Below are 17,419 nucleotides of genomic sequence, written 5' to 3' on the forward strand. Positions count from 1 at the left end.
GAGATCCCAAATCTGCAAAGTCAGTTTAAGATGGAGAAAGAGGTGGTGCTGCGCTTCATGACGAACATTCGTGTGATATTCCCAGGGCCTGATGGGAACTATGCCAGGTTACTGAGGGAGGCAAGAGAGGGGATTGCAGGGATCTTGATGAGGAATTTTGTTTCTTCTCTAGCCACTGACAAGGTCCAGGTGGACTGGAGAGCGGCCAATGCTAGTCCTTTGTTTAATAAAGAAAGTAGAGAGAATCCAGGGATCTATAGACCAGTGAGCCTTATGTCAGTGGTAGAGAAACTAGTGGAGAATAATCTTTGAGATAGGATTTGAAGAGATGTGCTAATTAGGGATAGCCAGCATGGGATATTAGGGATATGTGGCAGGTCATGTCTCACTGACTTGATTGAGTTTTTTGAGGAGGTGACAAAGGAGATTGAAGGTAGGTAGGTTGTTGTATACAGGAATTGTAATAAGGCTTTTGATAAGATTCCTCATGGTAGGCTGATCCACATGGTTAAGAAGTATGGATTCATAATGAACTGGTTGTATGGGTTCAGAACAGGCTCATTCATTGAAGAGAGATGATTGTGTGAAACATAAATATTCTAGCCGGATGTTTATGACCAGTGGAGTTCTGCGGGGATCTGTGCTGGGAACTCTGCTGTTGGTGTTACATATAAATGACCTGGACGTAAATGTAGATGGGTTGGTGTGTAAGTTTGTTGACAATACCAAAATTGGAGGAGTTGCAGACAGTGAGGAGTTGCTGTCAGAAGATATGGTGGGATATAGATCAGCTGTAGAAATGGATGGAGAAATGGCAGATGGAGTTCAACCTGAGTAAGTGTGAGGTGTTGCACTTTGGGAGGTTAAATTAAAGGGAGAGTTTACAGTTAATGGCAAGACCCTTAACAGCATTGATGTGCAGAGGGCTCTTGGAGTTCAAGTTCATAACTCACTGAAGGTGGCAGCACAAGTATACAGAGTGGTAAATAATGCGAATGGTATGCTTGCCTTCATTGCAAGGGGAAATGACCATGAGTTAGGAAGTCATGATGCAGCTCTGTAGGACTTTAGTTAGGCTGCATTTGGAGTTTTGCTTGCAATTCTGGTTGCCCCATTACAGGGAAGATTTGAAAACTTTGGAGAGGGTGCAGAGGAGTTTTACCAGAATGTTGCCTGGATTGGACGGTTTCAGCTAAAGGGAGAGGTTAGATGGACTTGGAATGTTTTCTCTGGAAATTTGGAAGTTGAGGGATGACTTAATAGAGGTGTATAACATTATGAGAGGCATAGATAGGGTAGACAGTGAGAACCTTTTTCACAGGATGTAATTGTTCAATACTAGATAGAGTTGCTGCCTTAAGGCCCTGTCCCACTTAGGAAACCTGAACGGAAACCTCTGGTGACCTTGCACCTCACCCAAGGTTTCCATGAGCCGCCAGAGGTTTTGGTCACTCCCCTGGAAAGCCTCGACCGAAGCGTGAGCTGCATCTACTGACCAAAGATCCTACAGGATCTTTGCTACCGACCGCACACACACACACACACACACACACACACACACACACACACACACACACACACACACACACACACACACACACACACACACACACACACCCACACACACACACACACACACACACACACACACACACCACACACACACACCACCCACACCACACCACAACACCCACACACACACACACACCCACACACACACACACACACACACACACACACACATCGCGAAGGTGGGGGCCAGGGACAGCGGAGGAGCGCTGTCTGCGCGATGAAGAGGAAGGTAAACAGCTGCCACAGAGCACGGTAAGTCCTTTAAAGAGTGCGGGAGGGAGGGAGAGAAGGGGAAGAGGGGAGAAGGGGAGAGAAAGGAGGGGAGAAGGAGTGGAGACAGTTTTAAGAAGTTTAATAAAGTTAGCGGGCATTTTACCTTCCGGCGGATCTTCTAGGTCCTGAAAACAAAAGGTCCTATAGGATCTTTGCTGAAAACTCCAATGAGCCAATCAAAATGGTGGGTCAGCTAAGGAGATTACCTTCGACTGCCTGTAAGTAAACAGCAACCCCACTCCACTGGCTTCGACTAAACGGCAACCTATTTTTAGTCGAGGCCGGTTTTGAATTTGTTGAAATAATCGCAGATTATAGAAGAAGACTCGACTACGCGGAAACCACTTTCGACCATTAGGGAGAGTGAACAAAACCTCCGGGAACCTCACGGAAACCTTGGGTGGGGCGCAAGGTCACCAGAGGTTTCCGTTCAGGTTTCCTAAGTGGGACAGGGGATTTACAGCGCTTGCAGCAATGGAGACCTGGGTTCGATCCCGACTACGGGTGCTAACTGTACGGAGTTTGTACGTTCTCCCCATGACCTTGTGGATTTTCTCCGAGATCTTCGGTTTCCTCCCACACTCTAAAGACGTGCAGGTTTGTAGGTTAATTGGCTTGGTGAATGTGTAAATTGTCCCACGTGTGTGTAGGATAGTTTTAGTCTGCAGGGATCACTGGTCGGTGTGGACTCGGTGGGCCAAAGGGCCTGTTTCCGTGCTGTATCTTTAAACTAAACTGAACTAAACTAGAGGGCAAAGCTATAAGGTGAGTGCAGATGGTTTGATGGAGATGTGCGGGGCAAGTATTTTACACAGAGTGATGGGGGCATGGATGGGGGCCTGGAATAACTTGCCATGGATGGTCATGGAGGCAGTTATGATAGTGGTGTTTATGGGGATTTTAGATAGGCACATGGAAATGCAGGGAATAGAGGGATATGGATCATGTACAGGGAAATGAGATCAGTTTGACGGCATCATTGTACGTTGAAGGGCCCACTCCTGTACTGTACTGTCCTCTGTTCTAAGTGTAGGTTTGTGCATGTTTATACCAGTCAGAATATGTAGACAGATTTTGGAAGGATGCAAGAACCACAGGGTTGACTTTAACTTCCCCAATTTTGACTGGGACTTATTTGGGACAAGAGGATTAGACTGGGGCAGAATTTGTTGGGTGTATCCAAGGGAGTTGCCTTCCAGGAAGCTACAGAGGTACAGAAATAGAGTTGCTTCCTTACAGCAACAGAGTTCCGGGTTCGATCCTGAGATATGGAGTCATAGTCATAGAGTGAAACAGAATGGAAACAGGCCCTTCGGCCCAACTTGCCCCCCCCCCCCCCCCCCCCCCCCCCCCCCCCCGGCCAACATATCCCAGCTACACCAGTCCCACCTGCATGCATTTAGTCCATGTGCCTCCAAACCTGTCCTATCCATGTACCTGTCTCACTGTTTCTTAAATTTTGGGATAGTCACTGCCTCAACTACCTCCTCTGCAACTTGTTCCATACACCCACCACCCCTCAGATTCCTATTAAATCTTTTTCCCTTCATCTTAAACCTTTGTCCTCTGGTCCTCGATTCCCCTACTCTGGGCAAGAGACTGTGCATTTACCCCATCTATCCCTCTCATAACCATATAACCATATAACAATTTACAGCACGGAAACAGGCCATCTCGACCCTTCTAGTCCGTGCCGAACACATAATCTCCCCTAGTCCCATATACCTGCGCTCAGACCATAACCCTCCATTCCTTTCCCATCCATATAATTATCCAATTTATTTTTAAATGATAAAAACGAACCTGCCTCCACCACCTTCACTGGAAGCTCATTCCACACAGCTACCACTCTCTGAGTAAAGAAGTTCCCCCTCATGTTACCCCTAAACTTCAGTCCCTTAATTCTCAAGTCATGTCCCCTTGTTTGAATCTTCCCTACTCTCAGTGGGAAAAGCTTTTCCACGTCAACTCTGTCTATCCCTCTCATCATTTTAAAAACCTCTATCAAGTCCCCCCTTAACCTTCTGCGCTCCAAAGAATAAAGCCCTAACTTGTTCAACCTTTCTCTGTAACTTAGTTGCTGAAACCCAGGCAACATTCTAGTAAATCTCCTCTGTTCTAGTAAATCTCCTCATGATCTTATACATCTCTATAAGATCACCCCTCATCTTCCTGCGCTCCAAGGAATAGGGTCCCAGCCTACTCAATCTCTCCCAATAGCTCAGACTCTCCACTTCTGGCAACATCCTTGTAAATCTTTTCTATGTCCTCATCCAAATCATTGATATAGATGACAAACAGTAACGGGCCCAGCACCGAATCTTGAGGCACACCACTAGTCATAAGCCTCCAGTCCGAGAAGCAACCTTCCACCATCCTTCCATTAAGCCAATTTTCTATCAATTCAGCTATCTCTCCTTGGATTCCATGTGATCTAACCTTCCTGAGCAGCCTACCATGTGGGACCTTGTCGAATGCCTTACTGAAATCCCTATATACAACATCTACAGCCTTTTTGACAAGTCTTCAAAAAACTCAATCAGATTTGTGAGACATGACCTCTCACATACAAACCCATGCTGACTATCCCTAATCAACCTTTGTCCATCCAAATGCCTGTATCCTATCCCTCAGAATACTCTCTAGTAACTTTCCAACTACTGATATTAAGCTCACTGGCCTACAGTTCCCAACATTTTCAGGTAGACGGATAGGAGAGATTCAGAGGGATATGGGTCAAACTCAGTCCAGTAGGACTAGTGTCGACTTGGTTGGTACCTTGGTTGACATGGGCAGGTTGGGCTGATGGCCCAGTTCCATATGGTTGGGCTCTTTGACTCTATGGCTAAAAAGAGCTCTGAAATGACCAAAGGCACCAAATGATCCTAGAATAAATGCAAGCCTTACATTTTTCTTTTCTTTAACCATTTCATACTCTAATTTTACCAAATCAAGTTGCAAGAGAAATGTGATAAACTATTCACCCACCCAGGAACACAAAACCTATAATCCTGCCAATCCAACACCAATGATCCAAAATCACTCGACCATCTTTGTCTCCATTCCTACCAAGCAACCCATTAGTATGACCCAGGGGTCTGAATATTGATTTCTCTAACTTCAAGTAACCCCTGGATTTCCTCTCTCTCTCTCCATCCCTCCCTCACCCAAGTTGCACCAGGTTCCCGTTCTCACCTCACAAAGAGCTAACAGTGGCCTGTTTCCTTTATCATTGTTAATTGTTTGCATATATTTCATTCATTTGTACTATATCTCTCTAAATCACTGTCTATATCTCTCGTTTCCCTTTCCCGTGACAAGTCTGAAGAAGGGTCTCGAGCCGAAAAGTCACCCATTCCTTCTCTCCAGAGATGCTGCCTGTCTCGCTGAGTTACTCCAGCATTTTGTGTTTATCGTCAGTTGGGCAGAAGCATTTGCGCATATTGCCTCTGCCTAGTTTGAACTTGTACCTTTGGTCACACTGGTTTTGAAGTTACACAATATGACATTAAAGGTTACAAACTCTCACTGCATTAAAACAAATGGGATAAAGACCACACCAAGATCAATGGCAAGAAAGAACAACATTAATGTTCAGGCCATCTATATGTCATTTTGGGCTCAACTGAGTTTAGTAGTTTAGAGATACAGCGTGGAAACAGGCCCTTCAGCCCACCAAGTCTGCGCCGACCAGTATCCTGCACTATCCTACACACCAAGGACAATTTACAATCTTTATCAAACTCAATTAACCTACAAACCTGTATGTTAATGCAGCATGGGAGGAAAGAGGAGCACCCGAGGAAAACCTAAGCGGTCACGGGGAGAGCGTACAAACTCCGTACAGACAGCACCTGCAGTCAGGATTGAACCCAGGTCTCTGGTGTTTTAAGGCAGCAACTCTACCACTGTGCCACCTTGCCGCCCTGATTGATTATAAAGTACATTCTCATCCCAAAGAGCACACATCTGTTTTGGTGTTAACAGGTGCCTGCCTATCCATTAAACCTGGATCTGTTGATATTATGGACAACCTTCCCTTTATCTAAGTGCTCAGGCTGGTGTTGCAAGGCAGTATTGTGGATGGTGCATAAACAAAGCTTATGATTAACAAAATGTAATATTTAAGCGGTAATTTATGTGTTTTGCTCGACTAATTGCAGGTAAATGTTAACTTGAAAAGGTTAGTCCACATAAATAACTGTCTGAGCGTTTACTTAAGGGAGTTGAAACAAGAAGATATAAAAATGTTGTAATTCATAAATGTTGTGAAATATTGCCCAAAATCTTATTATTGCTATTCCTTGGCTATGATCTATATTTAATAGATTAGACTGTAACAGTATTTTATTATAGATTAGTCTGTATCAACAAATCTATAGAGTCACATGATCAAGGTCAGGCCCTCTCCCCCACTGGGCAATTATCACTTTAGTTAGAAATTGAGTGTGAAGGTAAGGGTGGGTATCGAGACTCCCTGATAATATGAATTTCTTTCATGCCTTTCCTTCACTCATTTTAACTTCCTTCATTTTCTTTGTCTTCATCTTAGCGTTTGTCATGATTTTTACATTACTGGGTTACTCGTTGCTCTTACATCTTTTATGTTGATTTCTAGTTAAGATATTTAAGTTAAGATATTAAGTTAAGATATTAAGTTAAGATAAGATATTTAAACTGAGGAAACAACATATTTTAATATAAGAACAGAAATGTGTAATTTAGTCCATAACCACGATACAGCAGTTATCTGGCTGTAGATTCTCTATCTCTTCAATCACAGTTTCCTACTCTCTTTATAAATCCCTTTGTATCTTTTGTTTCCAAAGAATAGTTCTAAAGTGGGACAATTGGGACAATACAGAAACAGGCCCTTCAGTCCGCCACTTTCATGCCACACATTGAATCTATTTACACTTTCTATTTACTTGTAGCAGGTCTCCAGCCTTTTATGCCTTCAAAATGTTTCTTTTTATTCTCCTTTTAAAAGAGTTGCTGCCTCACAGCACCAGAGACCTGGGTTTGACCCTGACCTTGGATTCTGCTATGTAAAGTCTGCATGTTCTCCCCATGTCCGTGTGTGTTTCCTCTGAGTGCTCTGGTTTCCTACCACATCCCAATGATATGCAGGTGTGTAGGTTAATTGGCTTCTGTAAGTTGCCCCTAGTGTGTCGGATGTGAAAGAGGGATAACATGGAACTAGTATACGGGTGATCGAAGGCCGGCATGGACACGGGTTGCCAAAGGGCCTGTTTCCATGTTGTATCTATAAACAAACATAAATGATTCTCATGATGTCTATTCAAAATCTGTGTGCAGAATAATTTTAGAGGACTTATTTTAATTTTAAGATGATGAGGATTCATGCCTTCTTATTATAAACCATGGGTCTATATTGAATATTTTTCAGCTGTTAAATACCTTATAGACCACCCAATGTCCAAAAGTAGACTGGTGTCACCGGATTGAGTAGCAGTAAGATTTATTGATGATTATGGAGACACAAGAGACTGCAGATGCTGTAATCTTGAGCAAAAAATAAAGTGCTGGAGGAACTCAACAGACCTGGCAGCCTGGATGGGAGGAAAATGCTGAAGGACATTTCAGATCAGTCTGAAGAAGGGTTCTGATCTGACACTTCACCTGTCCTTATCTCTCCAAGGATGCTCTATAGCCTGCTGCATTCCTTCAGTTTTATCCCACTATGAGAAACAGTCAGGAAACATGAGGGAGAATGAAATGCCAGGATAAAGTGGTACATAGAGGGGCTGGAGCAGTCTGGAAAGTAGCCAACAATGTGTTCTTGTTCCACACAGGAATGTATATTGTTGATGCCACATTTATTTACACTCTGTCATGAAATTGCAGCTATTAAGACTTGGCTGAACTCTGTTTGAGATGGAGATACAAAATGTTATGGATGTCTGTAAATGGAGCTTATGATTAACATAATGTCATATTTAAACTGCATTTTTATCTTTTTCACAATATAATTGTAGTTTCAGGTCAATTTATCAGGTAACTAGTAACATCATTTAATAAGTAAATATATGTCTTCATGTTTTTATTTGTGTCATTGAACTTAGGAAGACATAACTAGATTGTGCTCAACTGATCATTATTGTCTCTGGCTCCTAACCTTGGATTATTTTACAGCAGATTAAATTGTACTAAATTGTGTGGTACAGTGGTGCAGCAAGGTGGCACAGTGGCACAGCTGGTACAACTGCTGCTTCACAGGGCCAGAGACCTAACCTTGGATGCTCTCTGTGTGTAGTTTATACATTCTTCCTGTGTTGGTTTCTTTTGGGTGCTCCAGTTTCTTCCCACTTCCGTATGACATGAAGGGTTGTAAGTTAATTGGCCTAAAATTGTCCCTGGGAGAGAGATAACATAGAACTAATGTGAATGGGTGATCAATGCTCAACATAGAAACATAGAAACATAGAAAATAGGTGCAGGAGTAGGCCATTCGGCCCTTCGAACCAGCACCGCCATTCAATATGATCACGGCTGATCATCCAACTCGGTATCCTGTACCTGCCTTCTCTCCATACCCCCCAATCCCATTAGCCACAAGGGCCACATCTAACTCCCTCTTAAATATAGCCAATGAACTGGCCTCAAGTACCCTCTGTGGCTGAGAATTCCAGAGATTCACCACTCTCTGTGTGAAAATTGTTTTTCTCATCCCGGTCCTAAAAGATTTCCCCCTTATCCTTAAAATGTGACCCCTTGTTCTGGACTTCCCCAACATTGGGAACAATCTTCCTGCATCTAGCCTGTCCAACCCCTTCAGAATTTTGTAAGTTTCTATAAGATCCCCCCTCAATCTTCTAAATTCTAGCGAGTACAAGCCGAGTCTATCCAGTCTTTCTTCATATGAAAGTCCTGACATCCCAGGAATCAGTCTGGTGAACCTTCTCTGTACTCCCTCTACAGCAAGAATGTCTTTCCTTAGATTAGGAGACCAAAACTGTACGCAATACTCCAGGTGTGGTCTCACCAAGACCCTGTACAACTGCAGTAGAATCTCCCTGCTCCTGTACTCAAATCCTTTTGCTATGAATGCTAACATACCATTCGCTTTCTTCACTGCCTGCTGCACATGCATGCCTACTTTCAATGACTGGTGTACCATGACACCCAGGTCTCGTTGCATCTCCCCTTTTCCTAATCGGCCACCATTCAGATAATAGTCTACTTTCTTTTTTTTGCCACCAAAGTGGATAAGCTCACATTTATCCACATTATACTGCATCTGCCATGCATTTTCCCACTCACCCAGCCTATCCAAGTCACCTTGCAGCCTCCTAGCATCCTCCTCACTGCTAACACTGCCCCCCAGCTTTATGTCATCCGCAAACTTGGAGATGTTGGATTCAATTCCCTCGTCCAAATCATTAATATATATTGTAAACAGCTGGGGTCCCAGCACTGAGCCTTGTGGTACCCCACTAGTCACTGCCTGCCATTCTGAAAAGGACCCGTTTACTCCTACTCTTTGCTTCCTGTCTGCCAGCCAGTTCTCTATCCACATCAATACTGAACCCCCAATACCGTGTGCTTTAAGTTTGTATACTAATCTCTTATGTGGGACCTTGTCGAAAGCCTTCTGAAAGTCCAGATATAACACATTCACTGGTCCTCCCTTATCCACTCGACTAGTCACATCCTCGAAAAATTCTATAAGATTCGTCAGACATGATTTACCTTTCATAAATCCATGCTGACTTTGTCCAATGATTTCACCACTTTCCAAATGTGCTGCTATCCCATCTTTAATAACTGACTCTAGCAGTTTCCCCACTGCCGATGTTAGATTAACTGGTCTGTAATTCCCCGTTTTCTCTCTCCCTCCCTTTTTAAAAAGTGGGGTTACATTAACTAGCCTCCAATCCTCAGGAACTACTCCAGTATCTAAAGAGTTTTGGAAAATTATCCTAATGCATCCACTCATGGACTCATTGGGCCAAAGGGCCTATTCCCATGCAGTGTCACCAAAGGCAACTAAAGAAATTTTGCCCAGAATTATGGAATTCATTGCCTCAAAATATCTGATCGTCTGAACAGCCATAGGGGCCTGTTTCAATGCTGTATCTCTCTACAATCTATCTATTTTATGGTGCTTTATTCTTTATAACAGTTTTATTTTGGCTAGATTTCATCTTGACTACCTCAATTGTGAAGCATTTTAGGATGCCGTTATATGTCTATGGTGCCACATACAAGATAGAATTAGGGTTTGCCTTAGAATTATTAAGGTTATAAATTCACATAGAATTCTCAGAAGTCTGAAAGCAATTTTGTTAAATCCGCATCCAAAGGAAAATGAATTTTTACATGAATTGACCATTTATTTGCAGTGAGCTTGGCCATTAAGTTTACTGCTGGCTGATATTTAAAAGCTGTTCCCCTTGAGATGAATTTATCCCCAATTTTCCATCTCATACCTATAAGATGTTAGAAAGCACATTTCAACTGGGGATTATCCACAGTTGCAGTTTTATTTATATGCCATTTGAAATTTCTTAACATTAACTAATTGTATGAAGCAAATAAGCAAAACCAGTTTTCATTTAATCACTGGATTCACCAGTCAAAGTAAGTATGCAGGTACAGCAGGCAGTGAAGAAAGCGAATGGCGTGTTGGCCTTCATAATGAGAGGAGTTAATTATAAGAGCAAAGAGGTCCTTCTGCAGTTGTACAGGGCCCTAGTGAGACCAAACCTGGAGTATTGTGTGCAGTTATGTTCCCCTAATTTGAGGAAGGACATTCTTGCTATTGAGACAGTGCAGCGTAGGTTTATAAGGTTAATTCCCAGGATGGCGGGACTGTCATATGCTGAGAGAATGGAGCAGCTGGACTTGTATACTGTGGAGTTTAGAAGGATGAGAGGGATTCTTATTGAAGCATATAAGATTATTAAGGTACACAAAATCGCTGGGGAAACTCAGCGGGTGCAGCAGCATCTATGGAGCGAAGGAAATAGGCGACGTTTCGGGCCGAAACCCTTCTTCAGACTGATGGGGGGTGGGGAAAGAAAGAAGGAAAAGGGGAGGAGGAGGAGGAGCCCGAGGGCGGGCGGATGGGAGGGTGGGAGGAGACAGCTAGAGGGTTAAGGAAGGGGAGGAGACAGCACGGGCTAGCCAAATTGGGAGAATTCAATGTTAATGCCATAAGGACGCAAGGACCCCAGACGGAATATGAGGTGCTGTTCCTCCAATTTCCGCTGTTGCTCACTCTGGCAATGGAGGAGACCCAGGACAGAGAGGTCGGATTGGGAATGGGAGGGGGAGTTGAAGTGCTGAGCCACCGGGAGGTCAGGTAGGTTATTGCGGACTGAGCGGAGGTGTTCGGCGAAACGATCGCCCAACCTACGCTTGGTCTCACCGATGTAAATCAGCTGACATCTAGAGCAGCGGATGCAGTAGATGAGGTTGGAGGAGATACAGGTGAACCTTTGTCGCACCTGGAACGACTGCTTGGGACCTTGAATGGAGTCGAGGGGGGAGGTGAAGGGACAGGTGTTGCATTTCTTGCGGTTGCAACGGAAAGTGCCCGGGGAGGGGGTGGTGCGGGAGGGAAGGGAAGAATTGACGAGGGAGTTGCGGAGGGAGCGGTCTTTGCGGAAGGCAGACATGGGGGGAGATGGGAAGATGTGGCGAGTGGTGGGGTTACGTTGGAGGTGGCGGAAATGGCGGAGGATTATGTGTTGTATTTGCCAGCTGGTGGGGTGAAAGGTGAGGACCAGAGGGACTCTGCCCTTGTTGCGTGTGCGGGGATGGGGAGAGAGAGCAGTGTTACGGGGTATGGATGAGACCCTGGTGTGAGCCTCATCTATGGTGGCGGAGGGGAATCCCCGTTCCCTGAAGAACGAGGACATTTCCGATGCCCTGGTATGAAATGTCTCATCCTGGGAACAGATGCGGCGTAGGCGGAGGAATTGGGAGTAGGGGATGGAGTCTTTACAGGGGGCAGGGTGGGAAGACATGTAGTCCAGATAGCCATGTGAGTCAGTGGGTTTGTAATGTATGTCGGTCAGGAGTCTGTCCCCTGCGATGGAGATGGTGAGGTCAAGGAATGGTAGAGAAGTGTCGGAAATCGTCCAGGTGTATTGGAGTGCCGGATGGAAGTTGGTGGTGAAGTGGATGAAGTCAGTCAGTTGTGTGTGGGTGCTGGAGGTGGCACCAAAGCAGTCGTCAATGTAGCGGAGGTAGAGGTCGGGATGGGGCCCTGGTACGTCTCGAACAAGGATTGTTCAACGTGCCCGACAAAGAGGCAGGCGTAGCTGGGGCCCATGCGTGTGCCCATAGCTACGCCTTGTGTTTGGAGGAAATGGGAGGAGTCAAATGTAAAGTTATTGAGGGTGAGGACCAACTCCGCTAAGCGGAGGAGAGTGTCAGTGGCTGGGTATAGGTTGCTCCTCTGGTCGAGGAAGAACCGGAGGGCTCTGAGGCCATCCTGGTGGGGGATGGAGGTGTAGAGTGACCGGACATCCATGGTGAAGATGAGGGGGTGAGGGCCCAGAGAGTGGAATGCGTGGAAGCGGCGGAGAGTATCTGAGGTATCTAGAATATAGGTGGGGAGGGATTTGACCAAGGGGGATAGGATGGAGTCAAGCTATGTGGAGATGAGTTCGGTGGGGCACGAACACGCAGAGACAATGGGTCTGCCGGGAGAGCCGGGTTTGTGGATTATTATTTGTAAGATTATTAAGGGTTTGGACACGCTAGAGGCGGGAAACATGTTCCTGATGTTGGGGGAGTCCAGAACCAGGGGCCACAGTTTAAGAATAAGGAGTAAGACATTTAGAATGGAGACGGGGAAACATTTTTTCACACATGAGAGTTGTTAGTTTGTGGAATTCTCTGCCTCAGAGGGTGGTGGAGGCCAGTTCGCTGGATGCTTTCAAGATAGAGCTAGATAGGGCTCTTAAAGATAGCGGAGTCAGGTGACATGGGGAGAAGGCAGGAACAGTGTACAGGATTGGCCATGATCACATTGAATGGCGGTGCTGGCTCGAAGGGCCGAATGGCCTACTCCTGCACCTATTGTCTATTGTCTTTTTTTGAATATGACAGAGTAACCAACCTTGTCTGAAGTGTGCCATTAACTGGGTAATGCAACCAGTGAATTCCAATTGGGAGTTTTTAGTTGTGAAAAATTCTACACCTGCCACATGTCAATGGCAAGGTTGACTTTTGTGTGCGTGTGTGCGTGTGTGCGTGCGCGTGCGTGCGTGTGCGCGTGTGTGTGCGTGGTAATGTATGGAAAACAGCAACCAATTTATCAAGAGCCAAGTCCCGTAAATTGCAAAGTGAAAATGCTTACACTGTAGGTTTGTGTGCTGTTGATTGAAACATTGGGCAGGCCACTGGAGAGAACACCAATGTATGAAACATTTCCCAGAGAGCTCATATCGATTTCATCTGATGTTCGGCTAAACCACTATTCATTATCTTAGTGACGTCTAATGGGTCACCACTTAACCTTTTCTATCCAGTAGTGTATAGTCCTAATTGTTCTCTTCTCTGGAGTCATTCATTGATGATAATATCCTGATTAAACCTTCTTGCCATTTCTAAAACCTTTCTATGATGAGTTTCTGTATTTTAAAATTCTTGTTCATTTTGCAATCTAATATTTTTGTAAAGTTCCTATTTACTCAAGTTAGACTGATGCTGTAACTCTAGGGGTATTTCACTTCGGTAGGGACATTACCAGCATCATGAAGACTGTGTAGAATAAGAGCATTGTGGCAAATAAGAGCATTGCTCCCCTGATGAATTTGCTGTGTGATATTTTCCTGCTGATCTCAGCCTTTTGATCCAATGAGTGGGAGTTACTCTACCAGAAGCAATGTGTTCATTTCTCTGAAATCGAAAGAAAAATAATCGTGGGATGGAGAAAGCAGAATGATTACTATATGTCACACTTCCTAACTTGGAAGTATATGATTACAGTTTGAATAGTTGACCTGTGAATTGAATTGAATACTTTATTGTCTTATGCAAATAATCACCCATAAAGGGAGCTTACAAAGTTACAAATCCACCCCGCCCCCTCCCATGCCAGTTCAGCCTTCCCCCTCCACCCTCCCTCACAATGGTCCCCATTGCCGGGTCCTCCATTCTCCATTGTTCTTCCCCCCCCCCACACCACACCCCTCACAGCTGTCCCCCCCCCCCCACACCACACCCCTCACAGCTGCCCCCCCCCCCCCACCACACCCCTCACAGCTGTCCCCCCCCCCACACCACACCCCTCACAGCTGTCCCTCCCCCCACACCACACCCCTCACAGCTGTCCCCCCCCCCACACCACACCCCTCACAGCTGTTCCCCCCCCCACACCACACCCCTCACAGCTGTCCCCCCTCCCCCACGATGGGTCCCTGCTCTTCTTCACCCTTCCTTACGGCGGTCCACCCACATCGGGTCTTCCTTTATTGTTCCGAGCATAGTTAGATTCTGTTTTTGTTTAATTTTTAGATGCTCAGACGTTGTGTGCAGGCCAATGTGGAAGCGAACTGGCTAATTGTTCCTGTCATGCGAGTTGTGACCCATTGGGAATCTGTTGTCCAGATTACTGGAGATTCTGCTTAAGGACATCTCCTCAGTCAGGAACCTTAATGGGAGGCAAAGATTTTGTCATAGTTAACAATACATTTAAAGCTGAAGACAATATAACCTGCAGGTGAGTCTCTAATGTAATCACTCTGATCATGTTTGCACTAGGGACCAATTGATACAAGCTACCTATTGTTATTGGAAAGCAATATCTTCAACTTTGACCATGCTATTAAGACACTGATAATTCTTTGTATCCAGAGGCAAAGTCAAAGGTGATTTTAACTAAGTAAATTTCTCATGTCTGAATCATACAAGTATGTACAGATGCAAAGCACAGAAAGATGCTATTGTACCTGCTATATCTATACTGGAACAGTTCACAAAGAAGGTTGAACCCTCTTTCCAAATCTTTGTCCATAATGTTTGCCAAAGGCTCTTTAGTTCTTTATTAAATGTGATGAGGGCTTCTCCTCCATTACCTTTTCAAGTAAGGAGTTCAAGACCCCTACCACCCATTAAATAACAATATCTTTCCTCCACCTCAATTTATTTTTCTACCAAGTAACTTAAATTTATGCTCTAGTTATTGTTCAATCTTCCACTGAAACCAAGTTCTTCCTATTAGTCCTATCTGAGCATCTCATCTCAAGTATATCTCCCTTGTCCTAACAGAAATACATCACTAAATTGCCAGGTACAGGTTTTCTCCAACAAAAAGATACTCAACTCCTCTTGTTATGAAGGCCAATATGCCATTCGCAAAAGACAGCTTGATAGCATATTTTCTATAACATGGCTCCCAGAACTGAACACAATACTCTAAATATAGCCTTACTAACATCTCATATGACTGCAACATGACCTCCCAACTTCTATACTCATTACCACAATTACATTTGGCCCAAATCCCTCTAAACCTTTCCCACCCATGAAGCTGTCCAACAGTATTTTAAGTATTGTTCTTGTACCTGCCTCAATTACTTCCTCTGACAGTTTGTTTCTTTTAACCACGACCCTCTGAAAATGTTAACTCTCAGGTTCCGAGTAAATCCATACCCTCTAACTTTAACCCTATACCTTCTAGTTCCTGATTCCCCTATCCTTAGAAAAAACTCTGCATTCACCCTTTTTATTTTATCCATTCATTATATATGATGCAGATGCATGGCAGATGCAGTATAATGTGGATGAATGTGAGGTTATCCACTTTGGTGACAAGAACAGGAAGGCAGATTATTATCTGACAGGTGTCAAATTTGGCAAAGGGAAAGTGCAACGAGACTTGGGTGTGCTTGTACATTAGTCACTGAAAGTAAGCATGCAGGTACAGTAGGCAGTGAAGACAGCTAATGGTATGTTAGCCTTCATTGCGAGATGCTTTGAGTTTAGAAGCAAGGAAGTCCTACTGCAGTTGGACAAGGTTCTGGTGAGACCACACCTGGAGGATTGTGTGCAATTTTGGTCCCCTAATTTGAGGAAGGACATTATTGCTATTGAGGGAGTGCAGCGTAGGTTCACCAGGTTATTCCCGGGATGGCGGGACTGGCATATGATGAAAGAATGGGTCGACTGGACTTGTATTCACTGGAATTTAGGAGGATAAGAGGGAATCTCAAGGTTCAAGGTTCAGTTTATTGTCACATGTACCAATTAAGGTACCGTGAAATTTGAGTTACCATACAGCCATACTAAAAAAAAAGCATCAAGACACACAACTACATAAAAGTTAACATAAACCTCCACCACAGCAGATTCCCCACATTCCTCACAGTGATGGAAGGCAATAAAGTCCAATCTACTTCCTCTTTTATTCTCCCACGGTCAGGGCAGTCGAACCATCCACAGTCGGGGCAATCGAAGCTCCCACAGCTGGCGGTTGAACCCCCCGCGTCAGGATGGTCGATGCCCCCACGGCTTGGAGTTCCCGGTCAGTCTCTAGCCAGAGACCGCGAGCTGCGCAATGTTAAAGTCTGCATGCTCCCGCGGTGGAGCTCTCGAAGTCGGTCTCCAGCAAAGGCCGCCAACTCCTCAATGTTAGGCCGCAGTGCTGACGGAGATACGATACGGAAAAACATCGCATCTCCGTCTAGCTAAGAGATTAAAAAACGTTTCCCCTAACTCTCCCACCCCCCCCCCCCCCCCCCCCCAATCCCTCACATAAAACAAGCCAAAGAACATTAAAAACATACATTTAACTCATACAAACATGCAACAAAGAAGGAAGGGACAAACCGACTGTTGGCGAGGCGGCCATTGCTGGCGCCATCCGGTGGTTTTATAGAAACATGTAAAATTCTTATGAGATTGGACAGGCTAGAGGCAGGAAAAATGTTCCCGATATTGGGGGAGTCCTGAACCAGGGGTCACGGTTTAAGAATAAGGGGTAGGCCATTTAGGACTGAGATGAGGAAAAAAAAAAATGTCACCCAGAGAGTTGTGAATCTGTGGAATTCTCTGCCACAGAAGACAGTGGAGAACAATTCACTGGATGCTTACAAGACATAGTTAGGTTTAGCTCTTAGGGCTAAAGGAATCAAGGGATATAGGGAAAAAGCAGGAACGGGGTATTGATTTTAAATGATCAGCCATGATCATATTGAATGGCGGTGCTGGCTCGAAGGAAGGAATGGCCTCCTCCTGCACCTATTTTTCTATGTTTCTATATACTGATGTAAGTTCAGCCATCGTACTGTGCTCCAAGGAATAAAGTCCTTGCCTGCTCAATATCTATCTGTAGATCAGACCCCTGAGTTCTGCCAACATACTCATAAATCTTCTCTATACCCTTTCAAGTTTAATGATATCTTTCTTACAGCAGGATGATAAAAACTGGCCACAGTACTCCAAGTGCTGACTCATTAACATCTTGTACCACTCTAATGTTATGTTCCAACTTCAATACTCTATTTGCTGACTAATGAAGGCCAGTGTGCAAAAACTTGCTTGATCATCCTAACTATCTCCCACACACATTCAGGGAATTACATAGTGGTACTCC

General features: G+C 44.6%; 1 protein-coding gene across 2 annotated transcripts in view; it reads left to right on the forward strand.

The window, feature by feature from the left end:
• Positions 1-17,419, forward strand: part of susd2 (sushi domain containing 2) — a 144,610-nt gene that overhangs the window by 22,884 nt on the left and 104,307 nt on the right. For both annotated transcript variants that reach the window (XM_033043090.1, XM_033043089.1), the window contains exon 3: positions 14,341-14,545. In XM_033043090.1, the coding sequence (XP_032898981.1) occupies positions 14,341-14,545 (205 nt within the window). The remainder of the gene's footprint in view (positions 1-14,340; positions 14,546-17,419) is intronic.

This window comes from Amblyraja radiata, chromosome 25, assembly GCF_010909765.2.
Source record: "Amblyraja radiata isolate CabotCenter1 chromosome 25, sAmbRad1.1.pri, whole genome shotgun sequence".
Lineage (NCBI taxonomy): Eukaryota > Metazoa > Chordata > Chondrichthyes > Rajiformes > Rajidae > Amblyraja > Amblyraja radiata.